The sequence below is a fragment of the Apteryx rowi genome, unplaced genomic scaffold, assembly GCF_003343035.1.
Source record: "Apteryx rowi isolate R43461 unplaced genomic scaffold, aptRow1 scaffold_86, whole genome shotgun sequence".
In the NCBI taxonomy this organism is placed as follows: Eukaryota; Metazoa; Chordata; class Aves; order Apterygiformes; family Apterygidae; genus Apteryx; species Apteryx rowi.
Genome location: NW_020451160.1, coordinates 1428845 through 1446975, shown reverse-complemented (window position 1 = coordinate 1446975; position 18131 = coordinate 1428845). Strand labels below are relative to the sequence as shown.

The 18131-nt window shown below is 55.3% G+C and overlaps 1 protein-coding gene across 1 annotated transcript; it reads right to left on the bottom strand.

Moving 5' to 3' along the window:
• Positions 1–8683: 8683 nt before the first annotated feature.
• On the bottom strand, positions 8684–17891 carry USH1G (USH1 protein network component sans). The gene is made up of 2 exons (XM_026090534.1): positions 17728–17891; positions 8684–9929 (listed from the first exon to the last, which is right to left on the bottom strand). The coding sequence occupies exons 1-2, from the start codon at positions 17889–17891 to the stop codon at positions 8684–8686; spliced, it is 1410 nt and encodes a 469-aa protein (XP_025946319.1).
• Positions 17892–18131: the final 240 nt, after the last annotated feature.

Sequence of the window (18131 nt, the reverse complement as noted above, 5' to 3'; positions counted from 1 at the left end):
GCCTCCCGCGCCGCCCCTGAAGGCCGCCGCAGCGCGTCCGTCCCCGGAGCAGCCCCGCGCGCTCGCAGACTCGGCCGCGGCGGAGCCGGCAAGGCGCTGATGGAGCAAGGTCAGTGAAACAGGTTTCTCCTCCTCGGTGCCTTTATCACGGCGCTGCGGTTCGCCCTCTCCTAGCCCCGGCCGGGAAGCTGCAGACGTGTTGACAGCGGCTCTCGTTAGCTCGGTTATTGAAGCGGGTTTGGGGAGAGGGTTGGACTCGGCTCTGGATATAGCGGCTCGGACGTGGCGCTGCTGCCCTGAGCGGATGGTGACCGGCTGCCTCGTTGGCCCGGGAGAGCTGGGGGAAACCCCAAGGAAATCTTTCCAGCCTCGGGGCTTGGGTACTCCTGCAGGGATGTAGATGGTTTCCTGGTTGCATCCGCCCTCGCAGCCCTGYACCGGCCCCTCCGGCCCCTGGTGCCCCCTGCGCGGCGCATTGCTGCAGCGGGGTCGGGTCGCTGAGCCCTCGCCCCCTGCAAGGATGCTGGGGCTCCCCGCTGGGGGACGATGCTCCAGGCCCCACCGGGCTGGGGCCGGCTCCGTCCGCGGCTTCCGAGGGTGCTTGCAACGGGGAGCGCTGTGTTCTGCAATAGGAAAAATTGTCCTCAATGTGCAGCAGGACATTGAAGCACAGCTCCAAAGGTGCAAAGATTAGAGGAGAGGCGGGAAGGCTTTTCCCACACCTCCGAAAAAACTGGAGGCTGGAAGATAACAAGCAAAGCCAGGATGGCGGCCTGCTCCCGGAACGGCCCTGGGGCCAGGCAGGTGTTTCGGGGCTCCACAGCGAGCTGGCAGCCCTCGCCGCTGCAGGCAGCCGGCTCCGCAGGGAGGAAGCACCGCGGTGAGTCAGGCAGCACGTGCGCCGGCAGGCGCTGGCCCAGCCCGACGCCAGCCCCCGGGACCCGTCGCCGTTCGGTGGGGGGGAGCCCTGATTTTGGCACTGGCGGTAGGAACCCGGCAGGGATGCCCGACCTGGCGCCCTGCGGGTCCCCGCGCACCAAAGCATCCGGGGCAGGAGCTGGGAGCCAGCGGCAGGGCTGCAGCGCCGGCGTTCGCCCTGCCAACGGCGCTGTCTTGGTGGCAGGGCTGCCGGGAACGGGGCTCAGCGCTGTCCTGAGCTGCAGCTCGGGGTTTCTCGCACCCTTCTCCCCCGCCATCACCCTGGGACCCGCACGCACCGCTGCCGAGCCAACGTGCTGGTGCGTGCAGCACCTGCACCATCGCTGGGGAGGCGTGCAAGGATGCACCCTCACCCGGCCGGCAGCCCGCGAGCTGGGGCTGCCCAGCGGCAAACGGAGCAGCACGGAGCCAGCTCCAGGGCTCCGGGCAGATCTGAGTCGCCCTGAACCACAGGCTCCGGCAGCGGCGCCCAGCACAACCCCGTCGGCGCTGCAGGAGGTCCTTTAACCTCTTCAATCCCTCCCTCTCCCTGCGCTGCCGGGGAAGGAGCCTGGTGGAAGACGTCTGGTTTTGCAGCTCCAGGTGGCCCCACAGCTTGCCGTTCCCCCCCCAGTGCTGAGGTGCTGCGGGCTTGCGGCGGGGGCATTTCCTCGAAGGCTCTGGCAGGAACGGCTCCGTGACGCTGCTGAGGTTGGACGGGGCTATCGGAGCCGCAAACCCGCAATCGCAGGGCGAACCCGCGCTCCTGCCGGCACCAAAGCCAGTCCGCTGCCACCGTGGCGGCAGCCTGCAGTCGGCGTGGAGCCGCTCGCAGGCAGGTGCCCCGCGCGGTGCCCCCCGAGGCTGCAGCTCAGGCACGCGCCACGTCCCACCGGCGCTTTTGGTCCCGCTGCTGTGTTTTGGCGGGGGCGGAGGCCAGAGCAAAGAGTCAGGATTTTGGCTTTCGGACCTCATAGCTCATGTCCGCGGGGCGCTGGGGGGTGTTGTGCCAGGGGCTCTCGGCGCTGGTGTGGCCAGGACTGCGCCTCGTCCTCCCGCTTCCCGCGGTGCGTCCGGCCCTGCCGCCAAGCGCCCCTCGGAGGTGCCGCTCGCCACTTCTCGCCCTCCGGCAGCAGCGCTTGCAGGCATTTTAGCCTAATACCCCGGGGCAAATCTCTCCCCCGGTGCCGCACCTCAAACAAAACTGCCTCCCGCTGGTGCCGGGACACCGGTGCTGCCCCAGCACCTTGCTCTGCCCGACTTTCCCATGGGGGACGCTCGGTGCCRCACTCATCCTCTTGCAGGGGATGTGCTGAACCGCATCCTTTCTGGCTGGTTTAGTTTTGGGAATAAGCTGTGGAGGGACCCAAAAGCTGGTGCCGAAGCTCCCCGCAAGGTGCTGCACCCGACCTGACACTCTGCTCGTGCGCCGCTGATGCCGTCAGCTCCRCGTCCGCGCCAGCTCGGCTCGACCCGCCGGCCCAAACCCTGCTCCAACACAACGGGCGCTACCTCGGGCCCCATCCAGGCTGGCGCTCAGCGCGAGGAGGCCGCTGCCGCCCGCAGTCCCCAGGGGAGCGGCGTCGGAGGCACGCGCAAGGGAAGTCAAAGCCGCTGGGCAGGACGGGTGCTCTGCATCCCACCTTCCCGCTGCCCCGCGCTCGCCACCATCCCTGCCGTCCACCTTTCCCACGGCCCGGCTGCAGGCTGCAATTGCCCAGCGTTACTCAGCCGCTCGGCCAGGAAGCGAATCCCCATCGGGATGGACAGGAAATAGTTAAGCAAGGGGTGGGCAATGGCCAGGGGCCAGTACCCGGGAGCCCAGCAGGCCCCAGACCCCACGACACCCCGCACGGGCACCGCCGGGGGTGCCCGGACGTGGGAGGCGAGGCGCATCAGGCAGGGCTGAGGACTGCAGGCGCCCCGTCCTCCGCATGCTCCCTGCAGCTGCAGGAGCAGCCTTGGCACGTCATCTTTCAGCGTCCCTGCACGGCCCAGCCACCAAGTGCAGAGCCCTGCAGCTTTGCTCTTGCCCCACCGTCCAGGRAAACGACCCCGGTGCTGCCGGCAGGCTGTGAACGCTGCTCAAGAGCCGCCGGGGCTGCGGTACCCAGGTGCCGAGCGGGGCTGTTGCAACACCYGCTCGGCCCCTGCGTAGCGGCACCTCCAACACCGCCGGTGCCGCACAGCAATCCCTCGCTTGTACCCTAAAGCCTCACCTGCGTTTTCCCTCTTCGAGGCCGCAGCCCGGCTCCCCAGGGATCCCAGACAAAGACAGGGGAAGGAAAGGCAGGGGAGTAACAGCGTGCGCCGGCACAGCGCAGCCCTTCCACCTCACTCCCTACGGGGCAGCTCCTGTGTCCCTGCACCGCCAGGGAGGGGGAAACCTGTGCCCAGGCTATTCCCRGGGCTGATTTTGCCGGGAAGCCTGCTCACGGCAGCGCGGGGTGGTTTGGCAGCGGTGGCTTGGGGCGTTAAAGGTTTGCAGAGCCCCCCGGGCTAGCGCTCGCTGCAAGGGGGTTCCTGCTGCCCCCCTGCACCTGTGCCGTGCCCACGGGGACGGCGCCGGGTCCCAGCTGCCCAACGGGGCTGGTGTTTGGGTGCTGGAGGAAGTTGCCGCCTGGCGCGGTTTCTGTTTGGAAGGGTATTTCGGGGTGTGCCAGGCCCGGCCTCCACCCCGCTTTCACAAGAGCCCGCTCCAGCGGGAGCGTGTTGTTCTCGGCTGCAGCGGAGATGCAATTAGCACCCGTGAGCTCCCCGGGCCGAGTGCGCCGGGAGGCCGCGCTGCCTCGTGCACAGAGCAGGGGCAGGTGCCGCAGCACCGGGGCCACCCCCGGCACCTGCCACCTCCATTGCAAAGCCCACGGCACGCAGCCGGCTGACGTGTTGGGCTCTGCAAGGCCGCAGTCACGGAGGTGACTGTGGTGGTCCCCAGGGCTTTGTTGAGCAGCATTTTGGGCTCGTTCTTAGCTTGGTGGGGGCTTGTCCCATGGCACTTGGGTATCGCTACATCCCTTTTCCAGCAGAGCAGCTCTTTGGAAGAAAGATGATTTGGAAGGGGTATCTCCATCACCCTCAGCATCAGCCAGACATCAGCAACYGCTTGAATGCTCCTAAACAAAGTTACTGAGTTTGCAATCCCCACCTGCTCCACAGCCCCCAGGTGGAAAACCTTTCCCTGCTCTCAGCCTGCAAAAGGCCCCTGTGGGTGCTGAGCTGATAGCTCTGCTTCTCCTTTTCCGTTACTGGGGGAACTGGTACCCATTGCACTGGAGTGACTGCAAAGCAAACTGGTGCGAATTGTAAAGTTATGTAGGAGCATGGCAAGCTCAGGAGCACTGCAGTCACCTGAGCCTGCCCAAGGGTCCCCAGAGGTGAAAAACAGGCTCCTCGCAGCTGGTCCCAGGTCTGGTTCAGCCCAAAGGTAAAACGCAGAGGACTGATATGATCGCACATGCAAGTGGGGAAGAGGATGCATTCAGCCACCACCATCTCACCTGCAAACCAGCCTTCGGTTATGCATCCTGCTTGCAGCCAGGACCTGGTGGCCGTCCCCGTGCCTCGCTGTGTCCCTGCRCCTCGTGCCCCAGCCAGGCAGCAGGTCCCAACCTGCGCCCGGGGGCCGGGTCCCAGCAGAGGGAGCTGTGACATTAGCACGCTGAGCCGCCAGCCCTGGCTTTGGAGTGGGACCGAAGAGAACAGTGCTTTGGATTCAGCGCTCGGCAGCCTTTTCCTGAGAACTGACCAACTCAGCATGTTCAATTTCTAGTATTTTGCCTAGAAATTAAGCCCAAAGTCAYGCAAATCAAGTCAAGAGTTATTCCAAATATAAAAGCATTTTTATCTCTAGAAACTACTTCTAAAAGCTAAGAGCAGCTTTTGTCTGAGGTGCCTTTACAACACTGCCTGATTAAAGCTCCGCTCCCTGCCGTTCCCACGCTACGAACAGGGCAAGGCAGAGTTTGCCAGGCAGGACTGCAGTTGCAAGGCTTTTTGGTAGCACTGTTCCCCCACCCTGCAATCCTGAGCCGCYGGCAGCCACGAGCATTTGCACTCCCCGCTGCGTTTCTGGCTAACCRGGATCCTCGGGAGGCCCCAGCAGGGCTCCCGCACGAGGCAGCCGGCCCTCCGCATGGGGCTGCAAACCCACTGCCAGGGCTGGACATGTGCAATGCGTGTAGCCAGCACTGCTTCTCAGAGCCAGGAGCAGGAGGGAGCACCGGGGCAGCAGTCCTTTTGGGTGCCCTGAGAAAGGAGGCAAAAAGCGCTTTGGTACAAGCCATTTCCAACTGCCAAAATGTTTGTTCTCAGTTTGCCTCGGTGCAGAAAGGTCTTAAACCTTCAGTGCAGTGCTGGTGGCCAGCTGATGCTGCAGTGTCTCTGCGTGCAGCGGGGTGAGGTTGTAGCAGCTACCGTGCTGCTCCCGATGGGGCTCCAGCCATTCAGAGGGCAGCTGGACAGAGAGCCACCAGCTCCCTGTTTTTCACGGGCAGCAAGTCCAACTGTTTGCAAAGGGCACTCCTCCTCCTCCTCCTCCTCTTCATGCACACGTGCACAGCCCAGGGCTCATGCAGGCAGAGAGGAGGACTTGCACAGCTTCACGCCAAGCTGATCCACATCCTGCAACCAGAAAAAACAGAGCCTACACCACTAAAGCCTTTCCACTGTAAAATACTCCACGCATATTTGCATGCACTTGTTCTCCTCTAAACAACCATCAGGAAGGCTGGTCCAGGGCTTGTTGGGTCATCCCCACCATTCACCATCTCGATGAGCTGAACGCTGGGCGAGACATCACAGCTGGCTGCTGATGCTCAGCACTCAGAAGCAGGATTCAAGCTCAACGGCCTAACGACACATTTGTGCAGTTGTGGCTATGTGCCTTGCAGGGGACCTCTTGGGAGTGGAAATGCAGGCTGTAGGCTTGACACGAGAGCTGGGCTTCAGGTTGTCTCAGGATGGGGACCTGTTTCAGCTGCTGTCATAACGAAGGGGTGAGGAAGCCAAAGCTGGCACAGGAGACATCCATTGCAAGAAAGAAACAGCCAGCCTAACTTAAACGTTCTCCACTTAGTCCCAAGAGACACATGGGGGCAGAGACAGCCCGGCACAGAGGAAGCAAATTGGAAGCCATGTGTGAAGGAAAGCGTCTTCACGTCTCAAGAGGGACAAGTGTGGTCCAGATCCCAGACAGACCTGGGGCAAGCACACACATCCTGCCAGAAGTCACCATGCTCAGGTTATTCCTCATCTTTTGCATCACTAAGACGAGGCTAGATAAACAGCGAGACAAACCCAGGCATAACTGAGCATGTTCCTCCAGCTGTACACAAAGTGACAAAGCAACCTTCCGCTTACGGGCAGGATTTATGCCCATGGATGCTCCTGTGCCTCACCAGAGCAGCCAGCATTTCTCGCAAAGGCTAAATCGGACTTTCCTCTCTCTYTACTAGAGCCAGGGCTCAAACCTGGCTGCAAGGAACCAGCGGGAGCCCAGGTTCTGCTCTGTGGCAGTAGGCACACTGTGAGACTAGTCTTCTCAGCTGCAGCCACTGTAACGAGGCAGGCCGGGACCTGATTACAACAGTAATAAATTAAACCTCACTTTAAATTTGCTAAKATCCAGGAGACCTTTCAGTGCTTATAGGATAAGCCTAACACTGGATCTCCTGGTCTATGGGGTCATTTGAGCCATTGTTGCATTCCTGCTGTGGTCCAGTTTTCAGCTACCTCCACTGCAGTCTCGGTACCCCTGTAAGTAACCTATGGGCTGTCTAGTGGCAGTCATCTTGTTTGTGGCTTTACTATCTCACCTGAAGCAGTCCCAGCAACAACATAATCCAGGTGGCACTTCTCTAAACCAGTAGTTTGCATCACAGCCTGAACAGGCACTTTGCCAGCACAGAGCTGTTGACTCTCTTCCATTGGGCTGTGTCACCGCCAGGGTGTGAGATCAGGTGAGGACGCAGGTCCACAGCATGCCGCTGCACCCAGAAACACTCCTTCCACTCACAACCCATCCATGGACCATGCATGTATTATGCTACAGCAGCGGCCGGGAGCTGAAGGCCTGGAAAATGAGTGTAACAGTCAGTGAGAGAGGTGACAGGTCTGTGTGAAACACCTAACATCTACGGTTCAGAGCTGGGCTGCATTTGAGCATCAACGTATCAGGGCTGCCTGGAATAGCCTCTTCGCTGCAGCCCAGCAGTTATCCTCTGGTGCCATGCTCTGTCGTGGGAAACTTCCGGAGGCAAATGTTGAGGCCCTTTACACATAAATTGCTTACACAGCTCAGTGCCCTGGAGAGACAGGACAGAAAYATTACTTCTCCAGGACAGCCTGTGAGATTGGGGCACTGAAAGGCATCTATCGACACATTCAAAACACCATCTTCATTTTAGATCATCTCATTCAAGAGAGCACAGACCTGATTCGCAGATGTGCTGAGTACCTACCGGCAAAAATCAGAGCCGGGATATCTCAAGCCAAAACACCCAAAAACCAAGGTAATCAAAACTCACCCCTGATAACACAGTATCAAACAACACACCCAAAGCAACCAAGAACCAGGAGATGGGCCAGGATGCCCCATTTCCCTGCACCTCCATCCCAAACCCCAAATCAACCACTTTGTTCAAGAAAGTCTGGGTATAATTATTTATTTTGGGTCCCTTTGAAAATACCATTGCATAACTCCTTCCACTCATGGCTTTGCACGGTTTCTCAGTCTGTGACTACACAGTTTCCTAGCCAGCTGCATAACATATTCATGTTCCTCCAGAGAGCAGGCAACTGTTGTCCTGTYGGGCAGGCAGGATGAAGCTGCCTGGTCCGAGCTCAGCAATCATCCTTCAGTACCAGGTACCGCCTGGGAGCATTGCACAGCCAAGGAGCAGAGCGAGGGAGCAGGAGGCCAGTTCAGAGGGACTGAAGGGGACAGCATCCAGCTGCCCCAGGAAGAGAGTCTCTGGCTTGTGTTTTCTGGCAACTTAGAACTGGTTTTGTTTCTTGTTCATGGAAAAAAAAAATGCTGCTGCTGCTATCTGCAAAGGGAAAGAGAAAAATCTATCAGCACCCTGGAGATCCAAGAATGAGCAGTACTGAAAACCAGTAAAACCAGCAAGAAACACACAGACATTTAGAGGTTGGGAAGCCCAAACAACACTGGATTGGAGTGTCAGCGGATGTGACGGTGGGGAGACCCAAACTAATGCCTTCCATTCACCTCAATGGCAGGCGTGTGGTCCTTTTGGACCAAACCAGCCAAACCCTGGAAATGCCAAAACACAGCAAGAACATCTCCAACCCAAATATGCAATCTCTGAAGGTTTGAGTAAGAACTCAAGCATTCGAGGAAGGATTCTGAAAGCCACTGGGCACTGGTCTCAGTCTGGTCCCACTGGGGAATTGTGGTTGATTTCCTAACACCTTCAATAGGTGAAGAGTCAAGACAAGCATGAGTGTGGTTGAAAATCCCAACTACAAGGACTCAGAAGAATCAGACCACAGAGCAATCTGCATTCATATAGGTTATGAAACAAAACTTCACGTCCTGCCCGGCCGCATTAGGGCTGTTGAGTAATGAACTAATGCTATTGCCACCTTTTCAAACTCTCATCATTTCCACACAAGCAGGAATTTGCCCACACACAAAAGCACTGCAGTTACCTGGACTCTTCCAAGTGGGTTGAAAACAAACCCTTACATTATCCACATCTCCACCTGCTGAAGAGTTTAATTGCTCAGTAGCCCCATCTCCTACTTACAGTTCAGTGTCTACAATGATATCTGGCCTCTCCAAAGTCTGCCGTCTCCGCTGGATGGCATCCACAATCTTTTTCCTGGGACCCAATGGGATATTGATGCTTTTCAGATCATTGTCTGAACATAGCATGAGGGCCTCCAAGTCAATCTTTTCCTTCTTCAAGATGGAGATGAACTCAAACATGTGCAGGGAAGCCAGGAAAGTCTCCAAGGGGCTGGTGTCTGGTTCATCATCATCATCTAAGCCCAGCTCCACCTCATCCCAGGGTAGCTCCTCTGCGTTCCTCTCCTGCAGGCTGTTGGCACTGCCAATGCTATCGTCAAGACTTGGCGAGCGCTGCAGGCGGCTCCGCAGTTTGACAYCTACCCCATCGGCGTTGCTTTCTCCCAGTGTGCCAGTGTCCTCCCGGCCAATCCCAAAGAGCCCRCTGCTGACGTAGTTGCGCCGGAACACCATAGTGCCTAGCCCGGGGCGGTTGAATAAGGAGTCGTGGCCAGAGTCAGTGCTGACTTCTGAGTGGGCTGAGTCCATATGCAAACCTGGATCACTTATGGCACGGGAGACGGTATCTTCATCTGTGAGGAACATGTCTCTGATATTACGTCGAGTCCACTCCTTGGGGCTGGCGTATGTGCCTTGTTTCACAAACATGACATCATTCCCTAGCTGCAGGCCAGACAGAGATCGCACGCTTTTCCTCCCATCCTCATATATTTTGAATGTCCCATCCACCTGCTTCTTCTTCTCTAGCTTCTTCTGTATTTTCGTCTTTCCCTTGGCTGTACCATGGATGGTGGCTTGTGAGTATGGCAGGGAAGTCACCATAGACATGTGTTGGAACTTCTTGCTTAAAGTGCTACTCGAATAGCTAGAGAAGCTCATGGTATCTGAATTATCCGACATCTCCTTTTTGTACCGTTTCTCCATCCTTTCGTGGTGCTTCTTCTGCAGCTTCACACAGTCCTTAATCCTCCGCTCTGCATCCCGAAAGGCCTTGTCCTTCAGTTTGCTCACCAGCTTGGGGTTGAGGCTGCTCTGCTTGGCAGCAATGGAGTCCAGGTAACGCACACACTCCATGTGTCCCTTCATGGCTGCCATGTCTAGCGGGGTGTGGTAGTCATTGTCCAGGCACCAGATGTTGGCCCCAAAAGAGATGAGGAAGGAAAGGCAGTTCAGGTGACCATTGGCTGCTGCCAGGTGGAGAGGGGTGTTCCCCCAGATGTCACATTTGTCTGGATCCCCCCTATACAATAAGGAAAAGAACCAGTTAGCTCACAGGCCTGGTTGACAGACTCTACTGAGATATTTCCTAGAGAAAAAGCCATTGCAGTTGTGCAGGGGCAAATCAGTAGTACCAGCACCATGAATTATTTCCTCCTCGAAATACAAAACCACATGCCTCCAACCCCCACAACTTCACTTTTAAGTCTTCTGGAGGGATGTACCAATGACATGGAATCATGTGCCTGACATGCAAGCCTGTGGCAACTCCCATAACTGAATTTAACTCTCAAGAGACATGTTCCTGCATCCAATCAATCTTTGGAGAGAGACAGGTCAGATTCTGAATAGCCCCAAATTGAGATGTGGGGCAGATTCCAGCTCAGGTTTTTAACTTATTATAAAATTTCAAATCTCAAACATCCCATTAAATGCTATGCAGATTCCAGCTTCAAATCTTGGCTTCATTCACATTACATGGAGAGATATCCCAAAATACCCCTGCATACACCAGGTCTTCATGGTGGGTCCCACCATGATGGTAATACCACCAAAAAATGGCCATCCTAAGCATTGGTTCTGAAAACCACCAGCTGCTGCACTTTTCTATCTTCATGTGAACTAAATCCTCCACCCTTCTTTCATGTGCGGGGAAGTTCAGGACACCAGAGGACATGATTTCAACAGACAATAAGAGCAGAGTTGTTAGCATAGGCCTAGGGGCTGGGTTTTTGTGGAGGTTCTTTGCCGTACCACTCTTGGTTTCGATTGCATGCCTCGAAGTGAGTTGGTATTAGCACATCCTGAGAATCTAGTTTCAGAGAAAGTGGAGATTAGGTTTCTGCACTCCTCAAGGGCTGGACACTCGACTAATGCAATTAGCAGCTCTTCTCACTTTGTGTCAGCCCCTACCGCAGCAAGCTGCTGATGGGGCACAACCACTTGCCCACATCTCCCGTCTCCTATGATGTGCTGGGCCCATCGAGCAGGATAGACATGAACCCAGGACTCGAGGCAGCTCTGCACTCCTGACATTCCTCTGTATTTATGATCTGCTGAAACGAGAGATAGTTCACACCCCTGCTGGCACCAGGCTTTTGCTCCAGCGTGCGTGCTAATGATATGCAGCCAGCAGCAGTATCTGTCAACAAGGCTCTCTCCCTTTACACACACAGGTAAGGCAGAGCCTTTTATTAACACTGTGCAGCTCCACCGCTCTCAAGAGCAACTGCCCACAGTGGAGCATGGCTCTGCCAGAGTTGCAACTCAGCACAGCTCCTGCCCTTTTGTTTGCCACCCTTTCTGATGAGCTCTAGAGGAGCCAAGCACTGTCCCTCAGCCATGAGGACCCCAAATACAAACCCTAGCTTCCAGGGAAGCGTCTGGAAGAGCGTCCAGTCAGCTTAGGCATCAGGATGCTCATTCTAAGCCTTCAAAAGAAAGARTAAATGCACTGGTAGAACCAGGGGTCTGGAAGGGGAACACACCCTTGAGACATTCACCCTGTGCTATTTTATTCCTCACTGCTTTAGGCCTGTGTTGACAAGGGCTGGGACCAGCAGATCACAGAAGCCTCTCCCAAATCCCACATATCCTCTGTGCTACAGCCCACCTCACTTGAAAGAGGCTAAAAGGTGCTCCAGTGAAAGAGAGCCAAGATTGCTAGAGCTAGGGACTTCTTCCCCCTGCCAGCTATGTTCCTTTACACCTTCATCACTAGTGTTCGTACACGAGACTCAGTAATATCCCCTTCCAGCACATTAGCCCTCACATACTTAGGGCACACCCCAAGCTCCCCACACCCCGCTGTGAACACTGGTGTTCAGGAAACAACGGAGCCTGAGCAGAGCTATGCAGCCTCTGTGATAACTAGTTCCCAATTTTCAGGCTTTGCCAAAATGCCTTAGCTATCTAATATGGAAGGGAAATGATTCTGCAAAAGGCAGAAGGAATAAAGCCAGCATCCAGAGGTTAAAGTGGAGATTATTTGCATCCAGAACATGAGTTTCCTGTTGGGACTCCTTAATAGCCACTGCGAGGTGCATTCAGCTTTTCCCTTACTGAGAGCATCAGCAGTTGCTCTCCAGCAGGCACCTATGTTCACAAAATTTGTAGAAACTTAGTAGCTTTATGATCTTGAGCCTTCTGGCAAATTCAGCCAGAGCTTGTCAAAAGGTTCAAAAATGTGTAAGGGAATTAAGCCTTAAAAAATAATAATAATAAAATAAAATAAAATCACAAAGCCCTGCAGGACTTAGTATCCAGAGCCTTCATCATCTTTCACTGAAGCCGAGAAAGGCTTCAAAGATGAGGCTTGGAAGAGCACTAGGGAGAAAAGGGGCAGGGAGACTGCAGGAAGCCGTGAAGCAGCTGAAGTAGAGGAGGGGAGCTGCCAGTACTGTGGCAATGCCAAGTTGCCAGAAGAGGTAACTCCCTATCCACCCCCCTACCCTCATAGTGACATGTCCAGGCTGGGAAATTCATGGGGAAGATAAATATTTGATGAATTGCAAGAGAGGAGTAAATTATTGATGGAGCTGGATTAAAGAGCCAGTGAAACTAGAACTGCTGGGGCTGGTGGTGGAACTCAGCGYGTGAACGGTCATTTGTTTACGTGTACTCTGAATGGGCACATGTGTGTCGGCTCAGACATGTATGGGCAGATGAGCCAGGGCACCGTGAGGGACCCGACACCCATATGGACTTCTTATTCGGACAGTGATTTAGCAATGGATGCACTGGAAATAGCCTTGTTTCCCAAACCAACCACTTCTCTTGCGGGATGCTTGATCCACATACTACGTCTCAGAGCCTGTTCTTACGTTCGTTTGGTTTGGGTGGCAAAGAGCAAAGCTGGAAGGGTCTTGGGAGATTCATACGTGAAGCTCTACTTTCCTCATGCTTTTTATTGCCTCAGAGAATAAGTGAGGGGAAAGAACATCAAAACCAGCTTTCGCTGGATATTTCCACTGTCTAGAAACCAAGATATTAGAGCAAAATTAGATCTCTGGGTCCCTTTGCCCCATAAATGTCTGACAGAGGCACTAAAAATGCATCAGAAGGAAAGAAGAATGGTGACTTGCAAAGCAGATGCATTTGATCTGGTGCTGATAATAAACATGAGGCCTTCCCTCTGGCAGGTCTCAGACCAAGCAAAACTTCACCTCGAGGGCACCGCACACAAGGAGATGCTGACTGCAGGGTCCACTAAGTGGGAACGTATTTTAATAACAAGTATGAAGCGCAGCACTTCTCAACTTCAAAGAGTTTTCAAGTGCTGAGTCAACTCCTGTAATAATTATTATTAAAAACACTGTTAATTGAGCCCCTTGGGTGGACATGTGCATCTCCTGAGTCATTGTGTTCTCACTGTGACGTGCACGCTCACTCCCTTCCTGCCGTTTTTTCCCCCCACTTCTCCCATGGGACCTCAATTAGCCTGGGAATCCACCAACACTTACACATGTCCTTCCCTGGTTGCACGTGTGAAGTTCCTCTGATAGCAATGGACTGGCTCACCCCCTGGCAGGCATGCTCATGTGTGTGCAGGAAAGATCAGGCCCTCAAACCGTGAGCTGGCTGGGTGCAGAGTAGCCCTGGCTCCTGTAAAACACTCGGCATGTTTTTGGCTATAGGAAGAGGAAAAATCATTTATGGCCTTGAGAGAAACAACCAGTTTCAGCATAGCCAGTTGGGGYAATGGCTCAAGCAAAGCCTAGAGATGAGCAGAAAAAGATGAGTTTGGGACCAGAGCAGAGTTTCAGATCTCATATCTCAAGTTTTGTCCAGGATAGGGTTGGTGGTACATCAAGGATTAAGCTCTTCTCCAGCAAGTCCAGATACCCAAAAATCTAGCACCAGATGCTGTAGGTTAGGCTCATCTCAAGGCTTTCCCCCTCTTCTATTTCAGCAAGAAGCTAGGTTAGCAGTTATTGTGGGAGCCAACGTTACTAGTGATTATTAATGCTATTTGTATGGCAGTAGTGCCTAGGGGCATGTCTACTGGCCTGGTACGTCACCACAGCCAGATCTCACGCTGTCTTGGAGAAGCCAGCTCAGGTACCGGAAGCAACCAAGCTGTGATAGCGCTCCACCCAGCTCCTTCACCTCCCCAGCAGGTCATCACCCCAGGGAAGCTCCCCACTGACATGGCCACGCTGCTATTCCTGGCACCCAGTTGACCATCAGCCAGCACGGAGGTCCATCACCTTTGCATGTCATGTCCTGCCTGCTGCCTTATTCCACCCTGCTTYGAAACCCTTCCCTCGAGCAGCCTGGCTGAGGTCAGGAGCTGTCTGTTCTCCAACCCACTGCCTCAGTGTGGGGTGCATGATCCGCACTGCCTCGCATCCCTTTGCCATTAAAACTCAAAGCACTTCTTAAAAGGAGGCATCCATGACCCTTGTTTTGTAGCACAGGAAACTGAGGCACACCTCAGCAAAGGAACGCCAGGTGACAGAGCTGACCACAGCCCTGTCTAGCAGGAAGATGCATCCCAACCCCTCTCATGGTCCACTCCAAGGCAAGAAAGTCCTGGCTGTTCCCAGACAAAGCCATCAGACTTGTGGCTAACAGGAGCTGGGCCGATGCCTGTCACTCCTGCGGCACTTCATAACGAACTGCGCTGAAGAATTACTGCCTCTGAAAAGCTGCAATACCAAATGCCAATTAGCCTGTCTTTTCCCAGCCATCGTGTTAATTGAGTTTGTTTCCCTCACTGGAGCCCAGCCAGGAGGAAGAAAAAGGCTTTTTGTGTTGCTAACAAGGAGGACAAGCCACTGCTGACCCCTCCATCCCGTCCCCTCTCTCTGTTCCCATCCAAAGGTGGCAGCAAGGCACAGACAAATCACTGGCTGTTATGAAGCCTCCCCTGCTCCGACCTGGACATAGCAATAAGTCTACTTCATGACCTGATCTGCATGGGCTGAGATGATGAACTTTCCTCACACATCYGCCAACAGCACTGTCATACCTTATTTCCCCCTCTCCATTTCGGCCCTGCACCACAACTTGCCAAACATGCGGACATGTGAACTAGGCTCCTTCACTCATGACAGCTGGACAGAGCTTAGCTAATCCTAAAAATCCATCAGCCAGGCCTGCAATGAGGTGTGGAAGTCAGCAGCAGTGATTTTTTCCCCCTCGCCACCCACTCTCGCTGTCCCTCGCACAGCCCTGCTTTCCCAGGGCCCCTCCTGGCCAGCCTCCCTCACCGTGCCAGGATGTTCCGTAACAGCCTGGCCCCAGTGCCCGCTTTGCAGGGCATGGAGACCAAGGGAACGGTCTCCCAGCTTGTCCGGGCACCAGACCTTCACAAAGCGCTAGCAAATAGGAACTGACGTTTGAAAAGCCCATCTGCCTCCGAGACCTCCCCATCACCGCTCACCTGGGCGCTGCCTACGCGCACCCATCACGCACACTCCTGCCTCGAGGAGCAGGCCTGTCTTTGCCTAARGAGGAATATTTTGACAGCCGAGACCAGGGATAGCTATATTGACGTTTTGGCACAGTGACGAGTCCCCGTCTTGCTTCCCGATGGTTAGATCCCAGGCGTAATAGCAACACTTCCAAAAGCCCTTGAGCAGCACAGAGCAAGCTTAATTTCTGAGCAAGACTTTTCTGTTAATGCCTCAGACGACACGCACAAATTAAAGGGTCTGCCTGGAGGGGGGCTTGGGTGACTTCCCCTCTCTGGCACCAACCACCCCCACCACATGGCTCGGAGGCTTTCCTGTGTTTCGCACTCTTTAGCTGGCCAGCGCTGACCCAAAGCTGGCTCCCAGGAGCAGAGAGCCCCGCACTGACCCAACTGGAGGGGTGAGGAGGCTTCACAGATCTCTGCACGGTCCTGGGCGAGCATCTAACAGACGGAGATGAATGCTCAGATGCAAATTCATCCTGCAGCCCGCGGACGAATGCTTTGCTCCACCATTCATCACTTAAAGGGCACCAAGCCTCTGCTGGGCTATTTTCCCTGTCAGCAGCAAATGTATATCAGGCTGTTAATTAAACAGCAGCCAAGACGCACCCGGACATGTCCGCTAGGACCTTTTTATAATGAATTTATAAAAGGGGCCCCTCTGCAGAAAAGCAGCCCTTGGGCTTTCTGGCGAGGCGGCGACTCGGCTGTGGGGCCTGTGCAGGAGAGCAGCAGTGCCGCTGCAGCGCGCGTGGAGGGGAGAGCGGGCTACCGGGGATGCTGCAGGGGGGAGCGCGGCAGCGGCACGTGGCTATCCAAGGCTGGGAGCACGAGGGCTACGCGAGGAGTACGGCCGGGAGGATGTGCCCAAGGTATACAGCCAGTCTGGAAGGCCCGTGCTTTGGACGAAAGCTGTGTTTTGCCCTCTCCCTGCCGGACTCYGAAAAACATGCCTTCCTGAGCACGMTCCTATTGCGTCAGCCACTCAAGGACTTCTCAAAGTCTACACGCAGCCTCTCTGACCCCAAGATCTGAAAGCACCTTACAACAGGAAGGCAGCAACGTGAGACAGAGCTTTGCCTATAAATACAGCTGGCCAGGGCCAGGAGAGACGGCTGGAGGCTTTACAGAAGCAGACTGGAGTATAACTGTCTCCCATAAGGAAATGCTGTGAGTGTGGGAACAGGCACAGTGGACACACGGCTGATCAGGCATGAGAGCCACCCATCCAGCCTCGGCTGGCTGCAGRCAGGCAAACCTCCACTCAGGAGCCGATGGCCCAGCTGAGTCCCGACCCRAAGTGGAGCAGCAAAGCCCTTCCAGGGAGGTGGGATGTACATCCAGGCTCCCAACCCCTGCGCTATTCCTTGATATTGGGGGAAAAAAAAAAGATAAAAATCTGTGCCATCACCAATCTCTCAGCACAAGGCTGAAGACACCCTTTAGATGAGGTGTTCGGAGAAGCTACCTGGAGCAGGAAGGAAGTGCTGACACGTGCTCCCGAGGGAGGTTAGTAAGAACAGTTGAGCCAAGCACTGCTCAGGAAGGAATTAGGAACAGCTGATCTCACCTTAGCACAGACCTTCCCACCAGTTTCCTCACCACCACCAYCAAAATTCAAAGCCTTCCACTCTGACAAGCCCTCTCAATCCCACTCCCTTCTTCCCACTACATCCATGCTTATGGCCCCAGAGACCTTCAGATTTGACACTTCTTTCAGCCCAAATGAGGGACCAAGAGAGACACGTCAGCATCAAGCAACCCCCAGTGGGAGACTGGGCTTAAATAAGTCTGCTTGTAAGAGGCACAGACTCCTGAATTTCCTGGGCTTCAGGTGCACGACAGGTTGCCCTTGGGTCACATATTCAGATCTCACTTTAGGTAAAACAGACAAGCATCAGCGACCGCCAGCTGGCACTGTCCCCACCTCTCCTCTCTGTGAGCATTTTTTGCAATAGAAGGAGCACTTATTCTCTCTGTCCCCTTATTTAAAAGRGCAATTTTAGGGTCTGGCAGTGACCTGACATGCTAGCCTTCGGACCTGCCCGTCTACAGGACCTGACTCAGGACTGCAAAGCACTTACAGAGGGTGCAGTAGGGACCCAGCCCTACCTGTGAGCTGTGGGCAGGGTGTGGGGCAGACCTGCAGGGTGGTTATAGGATCAGAGGAGCTGGAATAACCCTGAGTGATCAACAGATATATCAGGAGCTTTGGATCAGACTCAAAGCAAGAGGAGAGAAAACCACAGAGGGGAGGGCAGGAGAGGGGCCGTTAGGGACAGAAGCTGTCGGCTCCTGGGGCACCCGCACCCACACTGACCTGTGAGCAGGGAAGGGGAGAGACGGGGTCCCAGCTACTCTATCCCACGGGGAACAGCACCGTGCAGACACCAATGCTCACCCTCGGCTGACAATCAGGCGCAGGGCATCCAGGTTGCCGTGGTAAGCGGCCCATAGGGTTGGGGTCATGCCATCCTCGTCCGGCGAGTTCAGATCCTTCTTGGTGGCTTCCTTCAGGAGGTCCAGGTAGCCATCCCGGGCTGCTCGGTGGTACTGGTCGTTCATGGTGCGAAGCTGTCTCCGGGCGAGCGCATGGGGGAGCGGGAGCCCAGGGGGGCTCAGAGGATGGGCATGGACGCGGGGAAGGGGGAGCTGCTGGGAGGGCCAAGCTCGCCTTGCTGCAGCGCCCGCAGTATCAGGACACCTGAGAAGTCCTGCCCGGGAGGCAGGAACTCCTTCAAGCCCAGCCAGCGAAGCTCTCCGATGCTTCCCCTGGGTCCTAAGTGTCCTCCGGCCCTGCCTGGT